This window comes from Podarcis gaigeae (genome assembly GCF_964106915.1).
Source record: "Podarcis gaigeae genome assembly, chromosome: 15".
Classification (NCBI taxonomy): Eukaryota; Metazoa; Chordata; class Lepidosauria; order Squamata; family Lacertidae; genus Podarcis; species Podarcis gaigeae.
The window spans coordinates 1255472-1276357 of record NC_139692.1 but is presented as its reverse complement, the minus strand read 5'-3'; the positions used below and the strand labels follow the sequence as shown (position 1 = coordinate 1276357).

The following is a 20886-nucleotide window of genomic DNA, read 5'->3' as shown; positions in this document are numbered from 1 at the left end:
CATCAGCTTGCGCAAGTGGAAGGCACACGGTCTGATGGCCCCGTTCTCATCGTCTTGCAGTAGCACTGCCCCCAATGCCCTGTCAGATGCGTCAGTCTCTACTATCATATGTCAGTGTGGGTCGGGATGCGCTAGGTACTCTTCTGAGGCAAACATGGCCTTGAGGCTCTCAAACACCCTCTGTGCCTCTTTCGTCCACTGGCAGGGTCTCTTACCTCTTAAGCAGTCCATGAGAGGAGCCGTCAGCCCTGATTATCTTGGTATGAACTTACGGTAGTAGTTCGCAAAACCCAGGAATTGTTGCAAGTCTTTCTTGGTTCTGGGTTCCTGCCACATCACCACTGCCTGCACCTTGGCGGGTTCCATGTGTACTTCCTCAGGGGTGATGTGGTAGCCGAAGAACTCCACCTCTGTCACATGGAACTGACACTTTTCTAACTTGGCATACAACCAATTTTATCTGAGCCACTGCAGCACCTCTTTCACGTTTTACATGCTCTTCAGGGGTGTCTGAGTAAATCAAAAGATCATCTAGATAACACAACACTGTAGAGTCCACCAGACCCCCCAACACATGATTGATGAACGCCTGGAACGTCACAGTTCCCAATTGTAATCCAAATTGCATGACTAAGTACTCAAAACTGCTGTATCTTGCATAAAAGGTGGTTTTCTACTCATCTCCCGCTGTCACCCGTTTCAGGTAGTAAGCCCCCCTCAAGTCAAGCTTAGTGAAGATCTTTGCCAATCTCAACCTCTCCAGCAGGTCCCCGAGGCGTGGCAGGGGATAGCGATTGGGGACTGGTACCTTGTTCAGAAGCCTGTAGTCATTGCAAGGCCTCAACTCTGAGGTGTTACATTTCTTCACGAAGAGCACAGGGGCACCCTCTGGGGCTTTGGATGGACGGATGAAGCCGCATGACAAATTCTTCCCCAGAAATTCATTTAATGCTGGAGTACAGCCTGCTGTTGGGTAGCTGAGCCCCCGGCAACAAGTCGATTTTGCAGTCGTAAGGCCTGGGGGGGGGGGCAGTCTGTCCGCTTCCTTCTCACAGAACACATCTCTGTAAGCCTTGTATGGTGGGGGCAATTGTCCTTCTTCCCCCGTGAGGAGCCTAAGACCTCTGCCCTCTAATCTCCACCGAATCTGGTACTCTAGCCCCTAGACAGTGTACGTGGCAACAGGCTGACGCGAAAGTTATGGATCTCTGCCCCCATGAGATCACAGAATCGTGTTGGGATAGCCATGTCATTACCAGTACTACGGGATAGGTGGCTAACCTTGTGATGTGGAATGATATTGTCTCTTGGTGGCCAGGTAGCTCTAGGCCTACTGGACTCGTGGCATCTGAGATGCGCCCCGACAACAAGGGGTGCCCATCGGTGGTCTGCTCTCCCTGGAAAGACTCTTAAAAATCCACTCAAAAGCATAGAATTAAGACCTCAATGGTTATTAGCGCCCTAATATTACAGTAAACAATAAGAGAAAACTAGAGCTTAAATGGTGGTCCAGGGAGCCATTAGTAGGCTCTGGGATATTATCAGATGGGCTCTGAGGTTATAATGAGAGTAACAAATGCAAATACTGAAAAAAATGTTTGTCTGTTTTTAAGTTTCCACCACCTGCTGAAGAGGCAACCCATTTCAACTTAACAAAAACAGTTTGTCTCTTCAGCAACAAAAGCATCTTTGGTGGACACTTCAAAGAAATCCCATATTTTGAACACAAGCATGGCAAATTGGTTTTAATTCAGAGGGGTAGGCAATGAAGAAAAAACAGACCAGAATAGCAAACAGCACAACAGAGTTTAAAGTCTCTGCACAGAGCAGGAATTGCCCCTTTCTATATTCTCAGATCTGGCTCTGATCTCCAGACAAGCAGGGATCCTACCTTATATCCACCTATACGATGGTCAGGCTTGAATTCCCTGCCATTCTTCAGCCAATGCAGCGAAGGAGTGGGTGTCCCACTTGAGGGGCACCTAAACTTCACGGTCTTGGCAGCGGGAACAGCATGAAGCTTCTTCTCCATCTTCTCAGGGTACGTCCAGTAAGGCGGAATGGCTTCTACAGGAGACCACCCCCACCACAAAAAAACAGACAGAGAGACAGATATGCGAGTAAGTTGGGGCTTATCAATATTTAGCACATCGTGAAGGGGGAAAAGCTCATGTCACCAGGGAGAACACACCCCGTAACTAGAAAGTAGCACAATTCTCCCTTCACAATTGAATTAGGGGCCCTGCTGCCCGCTGGGTTCTGGCTCCCTGCACCCCCAGGACAGCTGCTCAAGGGAAGCAACTTCTAGATGTTGAAAATGGGACACTTGCCCAGCTTTCATGGTCCCCAAAATCAGGTGCCACTGTGGAATTAATCCTGTCCCACTTCTCTACTCTGCTCTCCTCTCAGAAGGGACAATTTACTGCTGAGGGAGAAGACGAGGTCTTTGCCAGCACTCTGGGTGCCTGTTTCCTACCTAGCCTACCGGTGGGCACTAGGAACCTGCTGGCCCTTGGGCACAAGAGGGGGGCCAGAGGCTGGAAGGGGTTGCAAGAGCCACACTCCCCACCACCAAGGGAGAATGAGTAACTGATCCCCCATAGGAGGTGGAAGCATTGCTAAGTAGGTTTAGGACATTTCAAGGGCAAAAAAAAGAAAGGCATCACAGGCTTCATAGAATATTGCCAATGGACAGATTCCAGCTGGAAAAGCATCACTGATACCAAGAGAATTTGAAAAATAAAAATCCTGGCTGTGTTCATAACTGACAAGTTACATTAACTGATTAATGTCACACATACGATTTGGTCTGGAGTTATCTGCCTCCTTCTCCTCCGAGGAAGAATCGTCATCATCGTCATCGTCTTCAGCAGATGGAAGAGCGTCTAGAAAAGGAAGTGGCTGGAATCATTTTTGAGTGGGCAGCATGCTAGCCTGCAATGATGCAGGAGAAGGGAAGCTGGCTCTCTGAGCCCCACACATTTACCTTCCTTAACAAGGATAATGGTGGGCACCTGCCTGTGGGATTGTATTAGTTACACCAATCATACAACTGCACTCATTACCTATTTGCTTCCAGACCCAATTCAAAGTTTTGGTGATCACTTTTAAAGTCCTGCATGCCTTAGGTACCTCTTGCCCCTCCCTAAGATCATGGGCCACTCTTCTCTGCATCTCATCTAGGGTGAAAGAACATTTGAGTAGAAAGAGAGAGAGAGAGAGAGAGAGAGAGAGAGAGAGATCCTTTGCAGTGGCTGCACCCAGATTGTGAAGTGTGCATGGCTCCCTCCCTATTTTGCTCTGCTTGTTGAATACAGTTTTATTCCAGAAGGCCTTTTCTGAATATGACGGCTAATGTCACATTTATGTTTTGTTTATGTTTTGATTTTAACTGCTGACCCCTGACTCCTTGGTGAAATGTTGTTTTGGTAGAATTCCCATGGTTAAATGTTGTATGCTGCCCTGAATGGTGCTTTTGCACCAAGATGGCAGGACAGAAATTTTAATAGGGGAATCTGTCCTGAGTACCTGGATCTGTTGGGCTGCTTGGTATGAAAATAAGGGGACTTGGGAGGAGAAAGAAAACCCCAGGACACCACTGAGGAATACATGAGTGGGACTGGGGCCCCCAAAGTACTTCCCAGCTTGCCCCTTTTTTCATTCTTCATTCTGAGATGACCCCCTGCAGGCAAACCTGCTGGCCTTGGGGGCTTTGAGTTCATCCACACTTACTTACTTTTTGCACATCTCTTTCCAGGCACAGCTTTTTAGTACTCAATCAGAGCAAACGTCCATTCGGATTTCCCATGGATTACTGTATGCTCCAATGGAGTACTAGGGAGATGGTTTTTGTGGGAAAAGCTCTCACACGGAGCTTAAAAGTGGAGGCTGTGCCTGGAAGGAACGGATGAAAGTTATGTTTGGACAAGCCCTTCTTTCTGCTTTTAGGAACTCTGACAGGCTCCTTGTGGTAGGGATAGGGCCTTACCACTCCTCATCTGCCTGCCTGCCTGCTTCCTGCCAGTCCAGAAGATGCCAGTGGCTGGCAGGTTGCCCTGGAAAACTCAGCAGGTGAGGAGTGGGGATGGGGGACACAACTGGAAAGAGTTGGCTCTGCCTGTCATTGGCTCCCCCTACTGTTGGCCTCCTGGCCTTCCACCCTACCCAGTCTCAAGCAGACATTTTGGCCGGCTCCCAAAGCCAGTCAAAGTCTGTGGATCTTGTGGTTGGATTGGTCATTCAATATCCTTTCAGGAGTATCTCGTCTGTCACTCTGTATTGATCAGCAACCCTATCAGCTTGCGATAAACAGCTCAGCACAGGAAAGAATTAGTCTGGGTCATACCATCTCAGACTGAAGACAGAGGATCACATGCTTCTGGATTTATTTACTTATGGGGGGGGGGGGAATCCATGGCTTGTCACGAGATGTCTAGAGTTCTCCTTTGCTATCTGTTTTTAAAAATAGGAAGGCGTTCTGAAATGAAAGGTTCTCCTCATCCCGTCTGCTATCAGAAGGGTGGCCCAAGAACAGTTTTATCTTGTGATAAATTGCCTGTCTAGATAGAACCTTGCAATGGCCATGAGAGTCAGCAAAGAGCTTTCCCCACCCTTCAATCTGCAGCCAGAGTGGGACTCAGTGTTAGTCCTACTCAGAGTAGATCCACTGAAGTTAAACTTGTCATAGTCTCTTCAATCGGTCTACTCAGAGCCAGACTTAGTTGAATACAACCCACAGTTGTATTGTGAAATGTGGTATCCTGGCACACTACACAACTCAAGCAAATCTGTGTAATCCCTCATTCCGCAAGGAATTATTTGTGGGAAGAAGAACAGAACAAGGCAGAAAGCTGAAACTTTACTCACAACCAATGGAATTCTTATTCAATTACCCCACCCTGCTATCTGAGCTTTTGACAGGATTTGCCCACTTTGTAGCCATAAGGACTATAAACCTGAGCCTAAATAAAAGAAAAACCAAGATTCTCAAGAAATGGAGTTTTATACAGTTGGCACTGTAGAGCCATGATGACCACATCATGCCCAATGCTTTCCGCTCCACCATAGCTTCTCCTCAAACTGGGTTTGCCAGTCTCTGTGGCACCTTCAAGCACAACTGAACAAAATCTGAAACACTCTCCTGGAAGCACAATTAGCACTTCCTGCCTTAGATGTGTATCCTGGGAATCTATTAGGTGTAAGTAATTCCTTTGACATGAGCAAGCACACTTTTGCCCTGCTCTTAATAGCTGTGCTGTCTTTTGAATGGACAACAATTCCATCCCTGTTCTTGGCTTTGTTGGTGGACAGTCGATCCAGTTGGAAAATTTCCATGGAGGCCTGGACTATAACAGCACCTAAGGAAGCCTCCTGCAACCACTCTGGGACCAGCAGCCAAGAAAGGAGTAAGAGGAAGCCGCCTCTCCAGGAACTACAAGGTGATGGAGGTCTGAGCCCCATCAGAGTAGGGGAAGGCCTGGTCTTCACCTGCTGGTCTACCAGCAAGGAAAAAAGCCTGCAAAGATGCCATCAAAGATGCGCCTTGGAACTACTCCTTCATACTCCCTCATACATCAGATCCAAGGAAGGACTTGAGTCAGAGCAGGTGACTTGCACTCAAGCAATTGCATGTGAATAATTGAGCAACACCCCAAACAACCCTGCAAGAGGCAGATTAAGCTGAGAAGCAGTGAGACTTGCTGAAGACCAAGAATCCAGAATGGGGTTTCCTTGCAGCCAGACTGGATACTATCTGCTGTGCTAGAGGTGGGGAACCTGTGGCCTTCCAGGTTTTATTGGATTCCAACTCCCGTAAGCCCCAGCCTGCATGGCCAATGGTCAGGGATGATGGGTGCTGAAACATTTGGAGGGCCTGAGCAATGCCAACACTAGTTTGCTGCCCCTCATCCCTGCGGTTGCCTGCTACAAACCTGAGACGTTCACGGAGAAGTAGGTGGTCTCGCTTCCAGAGGGGCTGTTGGTCATGCAGGCATAAAGCCCTGAGTCCTCTGGCACGGCGTCCCTAACCTCCACCTCCTCCCCTGTGATGCGCGTCCGGTTGTTCTCCGAGAGCTGGACCCCATCTCGTACCCAGTTGATGCTCTGCACATCATCCCGTAGCCGGCAGCGCAACTGGAGGAGGTCACCAGGGTGAGCTGAATAAGACTCCACTTCAATGCTTGCTTTGGGCAGAACTGGAAATGTTAGAGGAGACAAAGAGACAGAGAGGGAGGGGGGAAACAAGGGGGAAGCAAGGTGTGAGTGGTTTATCGCAGATGCATTACTCCGGCAGCATGCAAACACTGGGGAAGAAGGCATCCCTCCTACAGTTGTAAAACACAGCCCTCAGCTGGCATGCAGGTCGTTTGGAAGAGCGGAGGGAGCAAGGGTTGGGGGAGGTTTCCATTTTTATTACTGACACAGGGCCATCAAACAGTGCTCTGTTTTTAACAACTTATCAGAAATGAACTGCAGCCACAAAGCATCGTGCTACAATGGGCAAACGTCTAGATCTGACCCAGCCCAAGACTAGAAGGCAGGACGAGATGGGAAACCCAACTCTGGCAGGAGGGGCACCTACCTGAAGCTCAGCAGCTGGCAAGCTGGCTGCTCTACAGCCTTCAGAGCAAGGAGGGCATAGAGGCAGCAGGGGTTAAAAGCAACGCAAAGGATTAAAGCCTGACCGACTGCATGGGCTGCACTTGGATATAAACTTCCCCATTAAGTCACTGTTTGCTCAGTGCTCTTGGTTTCCTTGCACAATTGTGGGGCAATGTAGACATATGCAGATCAGCATGTTGTAAAACTGTCCCTGAACTACATTGGTTCATTTGCAGGTGAGGAGGCAGGGATTGCATGTTTTAAGTATTTCTCCATAAAAACAATTAAATGCACATTGAAAAGTAGATTTCAGGGAGATGAGTTCTACTCTTGCTTTCTTGCCTGACACATGAAAGGAATTGTTTCCAGGGAAAAATAGTTAACCTTGTCACCACAACTGCACTGATACACTCTAAGAACAGTTTTACTGTGGCATTTACTGTTTGCTAGAAATAGGACCTGGCAAACAAGGAAATCACCGGTGTTTGGCTGGAACACTCATTTCACCATCATGAGTTATTTGCTGGGTTTCTTTATTGAACTGGGAGGCAGACTCACCATCAATCAAAACTCTGCTATTACTTACATGATCATTTAATTCAGGATGAAAGAGGTAGAATAAAAACAGCTGATTTTGCTGGGTTAACCAACTCAAACTTACTTCAACCTCCATATTACCTTTATGCCTGTCAACATTGTACTTTGAAGTGAATTCAGGTGGTGATATCCCAAGGCATACTGCAAGAGGGTAGGAATATTTTATTTAATGGAATTTATTGACTGACTGAACCCAAAGAGTACTCGTTAATGGTTCCTCATCATCCTGGGGGAAAGTGACAAGCGGGGTGCCACATGGTTCTGTCCCTGGCCCATTGTTGTTCAACATCTTCATAAACTACTTGGATGAAGGAATTGAGGGGATGCTCATAAAATTTGCAGATGCCACCAAACCGGGGGGGGGGGGGGGCTGCAGAAGACAGAATCAGAATTCAAAATGACCTTCACAGATTGGAGAACTGAGCCCAAGCTTAAAAAAAAAAAGAATTTCAATAGGGACAAATGTCAGGTTCTGCACTTAGGCAGGAAGAACCAGATGCACAAATATAGGATGGGGGACACCTGGCTTACTAGCAGTACATGTGAAAAGGATCTAGGGGTCTTAGTGGACCACAAACTTAACATGAGTCAACAGGGTGATGCAGCAGCAAAAAAAGCTAATTCTATTCTAGGCTGCATCAACAGAAATGTAGTGTACAGATCAAGGGAAGTAATAGTAGCACTCTATTCTGCCTTGGTCAGACCACATCTGTAATACTAGGCACCACAAATTAAGAAGGATGTGGATAAGCTGGAAGATGTGCAGATGAGGGCGAACGAGATGATCAAGGGTCTGGAAACCAAGCCTTATGAGGAATGGTTGAAGGAGCTGGGTATGTTTAGCCTGGAAAAGAGGAGACGGAGAGGAGATCTGATAGCCAAGTTCAAATATCTGAAGAGCTGTCACATGGAAGAGGGGACAAGCTTGTTTCCTCCTGCTCTGGAGAGTAGGACTCGAACCAATGGCTTCAAGTTACAAGAAAGGAAATTCTGACTAAACATTCAGAAAAACTTTCTGACAGTAAGAGCTGTTCAACAGTGGAATAGACTCCCACGAGAGGCGGACTCTCCTTCCTTCGAGGTTTTAAAGCAGAGGTTGGGTGGCCCTCTCTCCTGGATGCTTGAGCTGAGACTTCTGCATTGCAGAATCTATGATTCTTTACATTTATATCCCACCCTCTTCTGGAGTCCAGGGCAGCATGTAACAAATAAATCTTGTGGAACAATATTCAATACCGTGGCACCTTGGGTTAAGAACTTAATTCGTTCTGGAGGTCCGTTCTTAACCTGAAACTGTTCTTAACCTGAGGTACCACTTTAGCTAATGGGGCTTCCCGCTTCTGCCACACTGCTGGAGCACGATTTCTGTTCTCATCCTGAAGCAAAGTTCTTAACCCGAGGTACTATTTCTGGGTTAGCGGAGTCTGTAACCTGAAGCGTCTGTAACCTGAAGCATATGTAACCTGAGGTACCACTGTAATTCAAAAGCGTTTGGAATTCATATTCCAAAATGGAGAGGTTTTTTTATTATACAGTTTCTGAAACAAGGCTCCCACCTTTTCCCCTTTAGTATCTTAAAACCTATCTAGTTAGTTGGACTCTGCCCCCCATGCCTACCTTGCACACCAAATATGAAGGCAGAAAAATCCTGTAAGCTCATAAAAGTTACCAACTGCTTACCAATGTTAGCTATTTGTGGTGTAACACAACACTGATTTTCTGGGTCTTTAGGCTGCCTAAATATGAATTTTATTCCCCATATTCAGCACAATGCAACACTCAAGAAAGAAACAGCAAATACAACAAAGCTTCTTCCTCTTCTTCTGGTGGAATCCATCATTTTAGCCATTAATTGACAGAAACCTGACTTTGGTGCTTGGGATACTGATTTCTGAGTCATTAGCTGAATTATTTGCCTCCCTACAACTCTAAATTAACTCCTGCTGAAAATAAGAGGGAGGCAACATCCTAGGCTGGAATCTGATGCCAAAATTATTTGACATTATTTGAGAAAGGAAGGAGAAGTATTGCCATTAGGCTTGGGCTCTTGACTGCAATCTCAAACCTTTTACAGAGGTTTTACAGATCAGAGCCAGCCTTCTCAGTGGTAGAATAAATGCTCAATTCTTGGTATCTTCAGCTGGAACTATCTCAGGTAACAGGGCTGATAAAGTCCAGGGCTGGAGGAAAGAGGTCTAGATCAGGGTGAGGAACCCATGATCTGCAGATGTTGCTGGACTATAGCTTCCACTGTCCTTGACCATTGGCCATGATGACTGGGGCTGGTGAGGAGGTGTGAGCAATTGACCCTACCAGGGCTCTGGGGCCAGGGATACTGCATGTTGGCACGAGGCCTGCCTTGGGGCTGCTTGTGTGGCACTTTGTCCTTGGGAACATCAACGGGAGGGGAGCGAGTGTGGGCCTCCCTGCCCATGGGAAACTGAACAGCATGAACTTGGGCAAGGGACACAACGCTGCACTTGCCAGTTCACTTGTTCTGGTGAGAGGCACAAGGGAGCGGTGTGCAGAACAGAGAGCTTCTCCCCCATCACTCACAAACTGTGCCCCAGGAGCAAAGTATCACCCAAACAGGCCCCCTCTCAGCTCCACTGTTATTCCTCCTCTATGCCGGGTTCTGTCCAGAACCTTAGAAGCTGAGCTCCCCCATGTACCCTCACAAGAGAACAGAGCTTGGGACAATGCAACCCTTTCAAGTTCTGGCATGCTGGTGTTAAGAGGTTATAAAAAATGGCCCCGTTGCCAGGAAAGGTTGGCTTCACGGAAGTCTGCTGTTATTAGTTTGCCGTCCGGAGAATCCCAAGCTTGAGAACAGATGAGAAGCAGCTGCCACAAAACCCAACATTTGTTTGGAGAGCACAAAGATATCTTTTTTCTTTTCCTTCCACAGCTCTGCAGCTTGGCTCTGCTTGCCCTCAGTCTGCCTTGTTCCTCTCTAAACCCAGAACGGAGGAAAAAACAGAAAGGGAAGAAAGTGGAAGAGAGGAATGCTGAGATGGTGTATGAATCTGTTCCAGCTGATCTTGCCATTGCTCCACAGAATGAATTTTCACTTCCCTCAGAATCCCCCGATTCCATTGCTTTCCTTTTTTTAAAAAAAAAAAACCACCAAAGTTTCTGTCCCTTGTGGGGCTATAGAAAAGTATATTAATATGAAGCCAGGGCCCACAAAAGTCAGAGACTGCAAGCCAGAAGGATCTTCCACATGGCTAAAAACACCTGAGCTGCAGGTTGGTGTGCAAAAATTGAGATCAATGTACAGTGGAACCTCAGGTTATGTACCATCCTCCTTATGAACATTTCGGGTAACGAGCTCCCCTAACCTGGAAGTAGATGTCCTTGTTGCGAACTTTGCTCCAGCATGCGAGCGGAAGTCGCGCGCTAGTGGCGCAGCAGCAACAGGAGGCCCCATTAGCAAAAGTGTGCCTCATGTTAAGAATGATTTCAGGTTAAGAATGGACCTCCGGAACAAATTAAGTTCATAACCGTAGGTACCATAGTACAGCAATAATATTTATATGAGTAGTTTACCACAAAAATAACACTTAAGGGCGATGCTTAATACTTCCTTTTCCAGCCACCATTACAGCAACATCCCAGAACAAAACAGGCTTGAAAAGCAACAATGTGCTCCTTTACGTGGAACCCCGTCAATTCAAATTTGTTAATCAAACTTTAATTCATTAAACCGCCAATGAAATGGATTAATGCCTGGCTTACAGCTGTAATTTTAAGATCAGGATGAAGGCACAGCACACAGCCCTTAGCTCCTTATTTCTAGAAGTTGAAACAAACAGTGACCTCGGATCATGAGGCTGGTTTGGATGAATAAGCAATGAGAGATACACAACAGAGTTCAAAGTAGTGAACACACAGAGGCTGCATTCAGAATCAAGGTAAATGATGGCTTATCGCGATACTGGGAACAAGCCACAGCCGCACTTGGCGTGCAACACTAAGCCAAATCATGGTTTACTGAGAACACACAAGTGTACAGGCTCACAAAGAGGAGACTGATTCTTTTGGCCCTTCTGCAGTTCTGTGGCTGCTGCTGCTGCGAGTTAAGCAATGGTTTGGATTTGCATGTCACCGAAACCCAGGCTTGTGGTTTCCCTCTTCTAGGCAAGCCATTAGCTGTAAACCAAAAACAAACCTTGGTGACAGTTTGTGTTTTGCCTGGAGTGGCCCCAAACCATGAGAACAGACAACATGCGAAGCCAAACCATGGACTAGCTCACTGGAGCACAGCAGCACGGCTGGAGGAGGAGTAAAGCAGTAGGGTTTTCCTCTCTGAGCATCTGCGTGTTCATGCTAAGCCATGGTTTGGCTTAGTGTTACATGTGAACCAGATGACCCGGAGCCCTGGACTCACGTGTGCCCCTTCGCATTTCAAGATGAAAAGGAACATACTGGAGCCCAATATTCTTGGTATACATTACAAAGCATCTCCTGCTCCCTGGTTTACACCAAACTGCAAGGCTTCGCCATTCAAATTTCTTTACAAAACCTTGTCTGTGACTGTAACTTTTTCCGCTGAGTCCTCTAACTTCTCTGTGGTTCTTCTTATGGACCCACAGGGACTAACAAGGATGCTGCTAGTTAAATGCCTCTTAATCTCTCTGTGTCTGTGTCTGTCTCTCTCTCTGTGTAATACTGGTATATTAAGCAGTTTTAGCCTTTTCAGTTCCCAAAGAGACCTGCTGTCCTCAAACAGAGCTGTCAAGGGCATCCGATTCCTGATGTACCCCTCCGCCCCTGGAGACAATGTCTGGGGAAGAGCACCCCTCCCAGAAGGACATGAATTATGTACCCCGTATTCCAAAGTAAGATTTGAGGGCCTCCTATTGCAAACATAAACATTTGACACCATTTGAGCATTTAGCAATGCCTGGATGCTTTTTTGATTTGCAGACATCAGCTTCAAGGAGCACAGGTGGGGTCACCATGTCTCAAAAGTCAATGAAGCTTCCCTTCCCAGCACTGTTCTGTACGAAACTGCCATGATCCATGCCTTTTCTCCCTGTGATAGACAGCTGTTCTCTCCCAGCACCAGCTGATGAGACAAGGAAGTCGGAGGGCAAAGGCAGACCACTGGCCTTTGAGAACCCAGAGTGCAGGCTGGTCAAGAGGGACAGTGGGGACGCAGAGAGAATGCCGTCACAGGCTAATGACCATATCCAGCTCCACCAGCCCCTCCCGCAGAAGGGAGACAAAGCCATCTAAGCCAGAAGGTGCAGCCTCAAGGTGCCTTAAATGGATTAGTGGTTCCAAAACATCTCTGCTCACCATCTCTGCTCAAGGGACTACTTCATAGTGTTGCATGAAGACCAGTGAGATATGGTTGGAAGAGAAGAGTTTGGATTTGATATCCCGCTTTATCACTACCCAAAGGAGTCTCAAAGCTCCCCCACAACAAACACTCTGTGAGGTGAGTGAGGCTGAGAGACTTCAGAGAAGTGTGTCTGGCCCAAGGTCACCCAGCAGCTGCAGGTGGAGGAGCGGAGGAGCAAACCCGGTTCCCCAGATAACGAGACTACCGCTCTTAACCACTACACCACAAACAGTGTAGAAATAAAATTGTCAAAAAATTAAAGTCACAGCCACCGCTGCCACATTGTCCTCAGAAGCCAACAGCTACTCAGCATCTTTTCTCTGCAGCTCCACAAATGAGGTCTTCCCCTCTTTCTTTGGGTGCTGACCATTCTCAAAGAAAGGGTCATCAGAGTCCCTGGGCTGGCAGTGGAGCCTCAGTCTGCTCTTCAGGTTGCCTAGGTGACGGGCCTACTTCCTCTTTGCAAGGTACCAATCCTACACTGGAACTAAGCCAACAATAGTGGTACCTCGGGCTAAGAACTTAATTCGTTCTGGAGGTCCATTCTTAACCTGAGGTACCACTTTAGGTAATGGAGCCTCCTGCTGCCGCCACGCCATTTCTGTTCTCGTCCTGAAGCAAAGAGCCGACTGGACCGACTGCAAGCACACCAACATGTCCCTTCCCTTCCCCAAACCCTTTGAGACAGGCCAGACCCAGGAGCAATGCTGTGGCTTTTTCACTTGGGCACGCTAATTTAGGGGAATCCCCTTTGATTGCTGGGCTCCATCAGGCTCCAAGGGCTCTATGCAACTTAGCACAGCAGCCAGGTGCAGCTCTGATCGGAGCAGCGCACAGTCCACTGGTGGCCAGAGACGCCAGCCCCCTCCTCACAGATCCTCCTCTGGTGGCTCTTGAACAAGCCTACCCCCCCTCGCCCCCTTCCCCATTTCCAGCAATTGTTTAATAAGCCAGATGATCTCTCTGGGCTTTTGTGTCCGCCCCTATTGTGCAGAAAGACTCAAGAGACGCCTCAGGCAGATCCAGGCCTCTGAGAAAAGCTTTCGTCCTTAACAGAGCCTCTGGTAATCACCAGACAGTTCGCATCTAGGAAATTACCATAACACTGGGCAGAAAGCAGGACTCTTCTCTCATTCCCACAGATTTTTGGGGGTTGGAAGGAAGGGGGGAACTGGTAGGAGATAGGAAGAGTAGACTAGTAGTATTTGTACTTTTTAAATAAACTGTGCCTGCTTTCCTATTAAATGCTATCAAGAGTATACATATATGACCAACAGGAATTTAAGAAGGCATCATTTTCCTCTCTGTTCTGTATTTGATACATGCATCAGTTTCTATACTGCTGCACTTAGTTTTCCACCAAAAACGACATTGTTCCTCTCACTGTCCACAGCATTGAAATTATGTACCGTAATTTACGCAATCAATTATGTAAACTACAATGTCATTACATTATCCCACCCTGTTCAGCCACAGTGCTAGACTGATTTCCATTCTGGACATGGAACGAGTAAGAGAAATTCAGCAATCTCCACTCCCGTTTTCCTTGGAATTCACCAACATCGCCAATGACCCAGCATGTCCCACTGCTGGAATTTGTGCAATAATAATGTCAGCTGTGGGCTGGGGGAGGAGGGAGAGGAGAAAATGCCACATGTGCCTTGAGCAGGTTCTGGCACTATGGCTTGTCCTCGTCATCTGAGCCCCATCCACATGACTGGCTAGAGGGGGAGGCGGAGAAGGAAGGAAGAGGCTCCTGCTCCCTGTCGCTCTTCCAGTGAGGAGCTGCTTCCACTATTCAGGGGTGCCCTGCTGCCGGATGCTCTGGGTGGGACCCTCTTCCCATGCCTAATTTGTTTGCCTCTGGGCAGAATCCACACCACCTCCTAGAGCAGGTTTTCAAGCTTTTTGGGTCCACGGTTCCCCTGACCAACTGCATTCTTTCTGCAGCTTCCCTGTGGGGCTTAGCTCAGTTATGTCCCCCTTGCCTGCAGAGCCGGCAGCCCCTCACCCCTTTTCGAACACCCTCCCTTGCGGAGTGGTCCCTCAGCCCCCTCTCCCTGGGACTCCTCTGGGCAACTGTAGCTGCTACCCCTGGTCTCTGAGCTGCACCCCCCCCCCCGCCCCACAGGGGCCTGGGAAGCACCCAGGGTGGATTTGATTTCAATCATTGGTCAGTAAGACTTGATTTAAATACTTGTTTTTTTACAGAAAGACTCATTCTTGCTGGTATAATCTTAATATTTACAACCAGATGAAGGTTTCATTTTTAGAATAATACATTTTCAGAGTAGTTTTTACAGTTATACCAAAAATTACTGATTTGGTGATACTAGTAGAAATACATTGACACATAATTATGAAATTATTGTGAGGTTTAAAAAGTTAAATGTTGATATTTGGGCAACGTTTCTGCTGTACTTTATTGGAAGGAGAAAAAAAAATCATTTCCTTAATAACAATTTAAACAATTTATTTAACTGATGTGGTTAAACAATTTTTTTAAAAAAAACAACCTTAGACTGAATTTTAGCACACATGAAAAACTTAAAACAAACCCTTATTTCCTGATAGCCTTTGGACTATAATGTAACTTAAATTGAAAACTATATTTAGAAAGACTTTTCCTCCAAAAGCATTTTATTTTAAAAATTGATTTAAATAAAAAAACTGTTTTTTTATCTTTAAATCATTGATTTTTTTATCCACCCTGGAAACACCCCTGGCCAGTCCCACAGGCACCATTTGCCTGGGGAGCTTGGCAGCTGCAACAAACAGCTGTGCAAGCCTTTGGAAGGCAGAGACTTGAGAGGGCATCAGAGGAAGGGAGGGAAGGAAAGAGGGACAGAGGTCAGTGTTGCCCACGGCACCCCTGGCCATCATTCAAGGCACCCCAGGGTCTTGGAGAAAAGGGGCAAGGTGAACAAGGATTGTTGTGACTTCTGCTCCTCTCACTGCTCGCTTGCTGGAGGACAGGTGGGTAGGAGCAGCAGCAAGGCCAGGAGGTCCAGGGCCTCAGCAGGTGTCCAAAATAATGCCAAGTCGGTCCCAGGGAGGGGAATAAGCAGCAACAAGCAGCAGAGCCAGGAGTTGGCAACTGGGCTCCTGCAAGGGCATAAAAGTCAGCCCTCCTGACTCTCATCCCATGAACAGCTATAAGAGTTGGGAAGTAGAGTAGGAAACATTGTGAGGTCTATAAGTTCAAATCTCACCTATGCCACAAACTTACTCTGTCAATGTGGAAAGCCACCAGCCAGCATCTCAGACATCTACACTTGCAGCTGGTAGCCAAAGTTGTGTGCTGGAAATGTTGTTGGCTTTCAGCTCCAATCAGCTTCAGCCATCATGGTCTATGGTCAGGGACGATGGGAGTTGTAGTCCAAGAACTCCTAGAGGGCACCCCACTGCTAAGCATATTTGTGAATGTTAATATCATGCCACACCCGAAAAAGGAATGGCTGCAAATCCGTAAGATGCAGACCCTATCTGATTAAGAAAATCCAGCTGATAATCATAATTTCTGTGGTGTTATTTCATGAAACTCAGAATTCCAATGTTGAATCAACTACAAGACATACACAGAGTAGAAGATATGTAAAGAACAAACTAATAGCAATGTGGACAGGAGCTGAAATAATTTAGATAAATCCTTCAGGTCAACAAAACAGGCCAGAGTTTCTCAAACTTGGGTATCCAGATGCTTTTGAACTACAGTCCTCATCATCCCTGACCACTGGTCCTGCTAGCTGGGGAGGAAGGGAGTTGTAGTCCAAAAACAGCTGGAGACCCAAGTTCGAGATACACTGGCGCTAGGCACACACCATTCATTTAAATGACACCCCCCTCCCCAAAAGGATCCTGGAAAGTCGTTTGCCCCTCACGGAACTACAATTGCTAGCACCAGTAACAAACTTTTTTTCTGTGATCATCATAATGGTTTCCAACCTTATGGCATTGTTGTAACCATTACTGAGTTAATGTAGGCAAACACTCTGAATACTTGAAATGCACAAAATAGATCCAAGTCTACAACTCAGATTTCAGTTTTGCACTCTGAAAGCAGAATGGGGAACATAAAACCTACCTAGATTTGTGCATCTAGCTCAGTACAGTGACTGGCAACAGCTAACATAAGGGTAGAAGAAGGTCCCTGCTGTATCAAATCAAAGTCCTAGCTAGCAGAAATGAACAAGTGCTCCCCCCCCCTTTGATTCAGTCCCTGATTTAGTCCAGATCAATTCAGACCCAATTCAACTCAGACTATGAATCCAAAATGAAAACTGAAAATATGAATCATTGTTAGTTCCACTCATATGCACTGGAAACCAAAAGAGTCATAACTGCAGCTCCCCATTTCACCTCCCTTCTATGTGCTCCTTCTATGGGATTGTTTTACACTTTTGTAACATTTTGGAGAAAGGCTGTCTGGCATTCTTATAGAGTGTTCTGAGATGCAGACTGGTCTGAATCAATCCAGGCCTGATTCAGATTCAGTCTGGAAACTCAATTTAGTTTGGAATTCAGCCAAACTGGTTGCACAGTCCTGTCTAGTGTTCTGTTCTCATGGCAGGATGCTACAGGACGCGCACAAGGAGGGCAAGTGCGCTCTCCCAAGCTGTCAGGCAAAAGTATTTCACTGTCCTACCTGGAGATGGTGTCCTTGCCTGTAACACATGTGATGGCCTTTCCCTCTTGCCACAACGTTAATGCTTTGCAATACAGAGACACTCAAACCTCTTTGCAGCATCTGGTGGGGCCACTGAGGAAACAGGATGCTCAGTTAGAGGGACCTTTGGTTCAACCCAACCAGGACTCTTCTTAGGTCCACTCCTGCCCTTTGCTTCATATTAGGACGTAATGGGCCAGTGAAAGCACAAACCCATTGTTCTCACCGAACCCAATGAAGCAGGAGAGGCCCGATTTATCCATATAAACAAAGCTTACGTAAACTCACCCCGGGGCAAACAAACAGGCTGCCGCATGCTCTTTGCGGCCATTTACACATACTTCAATGACAGAGAAATTGAAGCAGAGATGATTGATGGAAACCACAAAAACCCCATCTACACTGCATCCCCCAGGGGATTTGGCAGAGGGTGTCCGTTAATGCCCAGTGCCTGAGGCTGAAATACAAGAGCCTCCGCCTGCTTGGAGTGCGCTGGGGCACACACAGCCACCACAGGGCTGGATGAAAGGGGCAGGCTCTTCCAGGAATGGTTACATAATGGTTTTGAAACAAGCCTAAAAATTACAAGCGTGATGTAACGTCCAAAAGCTCTGCGCTGCACTTCTGGTGAATTTTACTGCAGCTTTGAAACGGAATTAAATCTGAGTTTAGTCTGGTTAAGGCCTGACCAGATGGCAAAACTCAACAGGTTCTTAGAGCTGTCATTAGCTTTCCAGGGATTTCGGCAGGAGGGGAGGGGGAGGGGGAGAAATTTCAGAAGAGGGGAGGGAAATAAGACCCCCCCCCAGCCCAAGCCCAACTCCAGGTGGGAAAAAGCCTGAGAGCAGAGAACTCATTGGCAAAAGAGAAGGGGGGGTGTTTGGGGGTGGGGAGAGGAGAAGCACTAAGATTAACCTTTAGTCTTTCAGTATTTATCCAGGGCCTCAATACAGGCATTTTTCAGGAACAGATTTTTACTTTTTTTGCATGCAAATGGCCCTGTGCCAGACTAGGCCATCTGAATGTTAAAAAACAAAACAAAAAAACCACCCTTCTGCATTCAGGGCCCTCACAAAACAGTGCAAACGCTGTTATTTGCCAGGACGGATTGCAATAATGCAGCCAACAAAGAGATGCAGCCAACAATAAAGAACTGAATGGCTGAGATCAGCAGGTCCCCTTGCCGGTTGCCATGGGAACCCCACCAGGGCTTACTAAAGGTATTTCCTGAAGAAAAAGCACACACATGCCCAACAGCTCTGCTAATCCCAACAGGAAGCGCTTACTGGGTCTCTGGGGACTGGCCTCTTTCTAGGGGGGGGGGGGTCCCCTCCAAATTGGCCTTTCCTCAAGCCTAACTATGATCTGTTTGCTGGGAAGCGGCTGCAGATTGCCTTATCCAAGCCCCCCCCCCCCCCAAGCTCCTTTTACACAGAGACTCATGCACACAACCTCTGTCTCTAGTAACAGCAAGCAGTTTTCAGTGTCTGAGGTTGTCCTGCTGGAGGGCATCCTTCACTCTGCTCTCCCTCACAACACCGCCTCCCCACATTAGAATATGGACACGGTCTGGTTTATAAACTCCAGCCTCTGCCAAATATTAATGAAGGGAGGTTATGGACACATGAGAGTGCGCAAGAGCAGGAGCTCAAGAGCAAACAAAAGTTCACAAGAGTTGGAGCAGGAGTGACAGTCCAAATTATGTGGGAATGGATCCCTTATTGCCAGGGTGGGGGTTCAAGAACCTTTCAGGTTCTCATGAACAGAGGGTGGTCCCTTCCTATGTTAGCCAACTTCTTGTTTCATAAACAAGTTTCAAACTGTGTTCTGGGGATACCCAGTGGGTTTGGGGTCTTCCCTGGAAGCTTATTCTCATTACTCCATGAGAAGTTTGGCAATGGTGAGTAACCTTCCTGAAAGCAGCTTGCCTGCCACGTGATGTGCTGGGGAAGATGCTCAAGGCACATGTTTCACGCAGCAGTGAGGCCACAACTGTTCCTTGCGTGAACCAAGGGTGTTCTTTGGCAACAGGCGCAGCGCTTACTTGATGGCATGTAGTGACAAGTATTAGCTCAGATGGCTTTAAAAAGGGATTAGACCAGGCATAGGCGAACTCGGCCCTCCACATGTTTTGGGACTACAATTCCCATCATCCCTAGCTAACAGGGCCAGTGGTCAGGGATGATGGGATTTGTAGTCCCAAAACATCTGGAGGGCAGAGTTTGCCTATGCCTGGATTAGACAGATTCAGGGAAGAGGAGAAATCTAAATGGTGATGTGCACCCCTCCAGGTTTACAGGCATTTTAATGCACATTGCTCTTAATACATTTTTGTATGCAGCCTTTCTTTAATACAGTCATACCTCGGGTTGAATGCGCTTTGGGTTGAGTGCGTTCGAGTTGCGCTCCACGGCAACCCGGAAGTAAGGGAGCGTGTTACTTCTGGGTTTCGCCACTTGCACATGCGCTGGTGCTCAAAATGACGTCATGCACGGGCACAGACGTGCCATCGCTAGTCACGTTTGCTTCTGGATGCGAACGGGGCTCTGGAACGGATCCCGTTCGTATCCAGAGGTGCCACTGTATACACTTTTTTGCAAGCTGCATTCCCTCTATATAATGCTTTTTGCATGTTATTTTTATTAATATACACACATTATGCACACTTTCCACTAATATATGGAATTCTAGACACCTTTTGGTTTGAAAAACTGCACAGCAATTCAAGGCATAGCCACATTTTTGTTTGAATTGTTTTAGGAAGTGCAAATGAGGTGGAAACACATTCAAATTGAAACTAAACTCAATTACTCCCCCTTCCCATCCCCTATCAGTCCACAGAATGCAATGAGCTGGTCTGGACCGTGCAAAGCCTGAATTACCACCTTTGCAGATGCCATTCCAGAGGAACCAAGTGCTTCCCTCTGTCTAATGGCATAGGGAGAATGCTAGGCAAAACACAAGAGGACTGCAGGTCAGGGGGTTGCTCTTTGAGAATCACAGTCTTCGGGCTAAGGGAGTTGAGCCTGGGAGAGGCAGACTAGAGGAAGAGACACATATGGCCTTGGTGCACCTCCACCCTTTGTTCGGGCAAGTTTCTGCTTTGACCTACCTGATACAGATGGCTCAGAGAAGTGGAAGGGTTTTCTGAAGGTAGCAAGCATAAAAAACCACTGCTGTAAATAATTATATGTACTTCATACCCATCAACTGCCCAGGGGAGAGGGGGGGTGGATATCCCATTTTTTCTTGCAAGAGGAAAGCAGCCCAAATGGCTGCTGGGATTTGGGGCTGCACTTTTTCAGACGCATGAGTGTAGCACTGGAAGACGGTGTCCCAGTTTTGGGCTGCTTCATATGGGAAGATATGAAACAGGTGTGCATGAAACAGGCACAGCCCGGACCCCTTTGCTGTACATGTACAAGCATGCAAGAAAGAGAGAGAGAGAGAGAGAGAGAGAGAGAGAGAGAGAGAGAGACAGACAGACAGCAATAGTGATGAGATCTAAATACTTAACCACAATACTCTTAACGCAGTAGTCCACACGCAGTAGTTACACACAAAACCTGCTGCAAGAGAGATCTAAAAGCACTGAAAGCTCCTTTTAGATCCTATAGGGGAGAGTGAATTCCAGTTTTCTGACCTTAGTCACTTAGAATACTTCTTTCTCATT

The 20886-nt window shown here is 47.0% G+C and overlaps 1 protein-coding gene across 16 annotated transcripts in view; it reads right to left on the bottom strand.

Moving 5' to 3' along the window:
- The window catches only part of FGFR1 (fibroblast growth factor receptor 1), a 112834-nt gene that overhangs the window by 44792 nt on the left and 47156 nt on the right, over positions 1-20886 (bottom strand). For 7 of the 16 annotated variants that reach the window (XM_083713512.1, XM_083713514.1, XM_083713517.1 and 4 more), the window contains exons 3-5: positions 5931-6194; positions 2802-2885; positions 1892-2067 (exon numbers count right to left, since the gene is read on the bottom strand). In XM_083713512.1, coding sequence (XP_083569638.1) covers positions 1892-2067; positions 2802-2885; positions 5931-6194 — 524 coding nt within the window. The remainder of the gene's footprint in view (positions 1-1891; positions 2068-2801; positions 2886-5930; positions 6195-20886) is intronic. The other 9 variants (XM_083713505.1, XM_083713507.1, XM_083713518.1 and 6 more) reach the window with 2 other exon arrangements.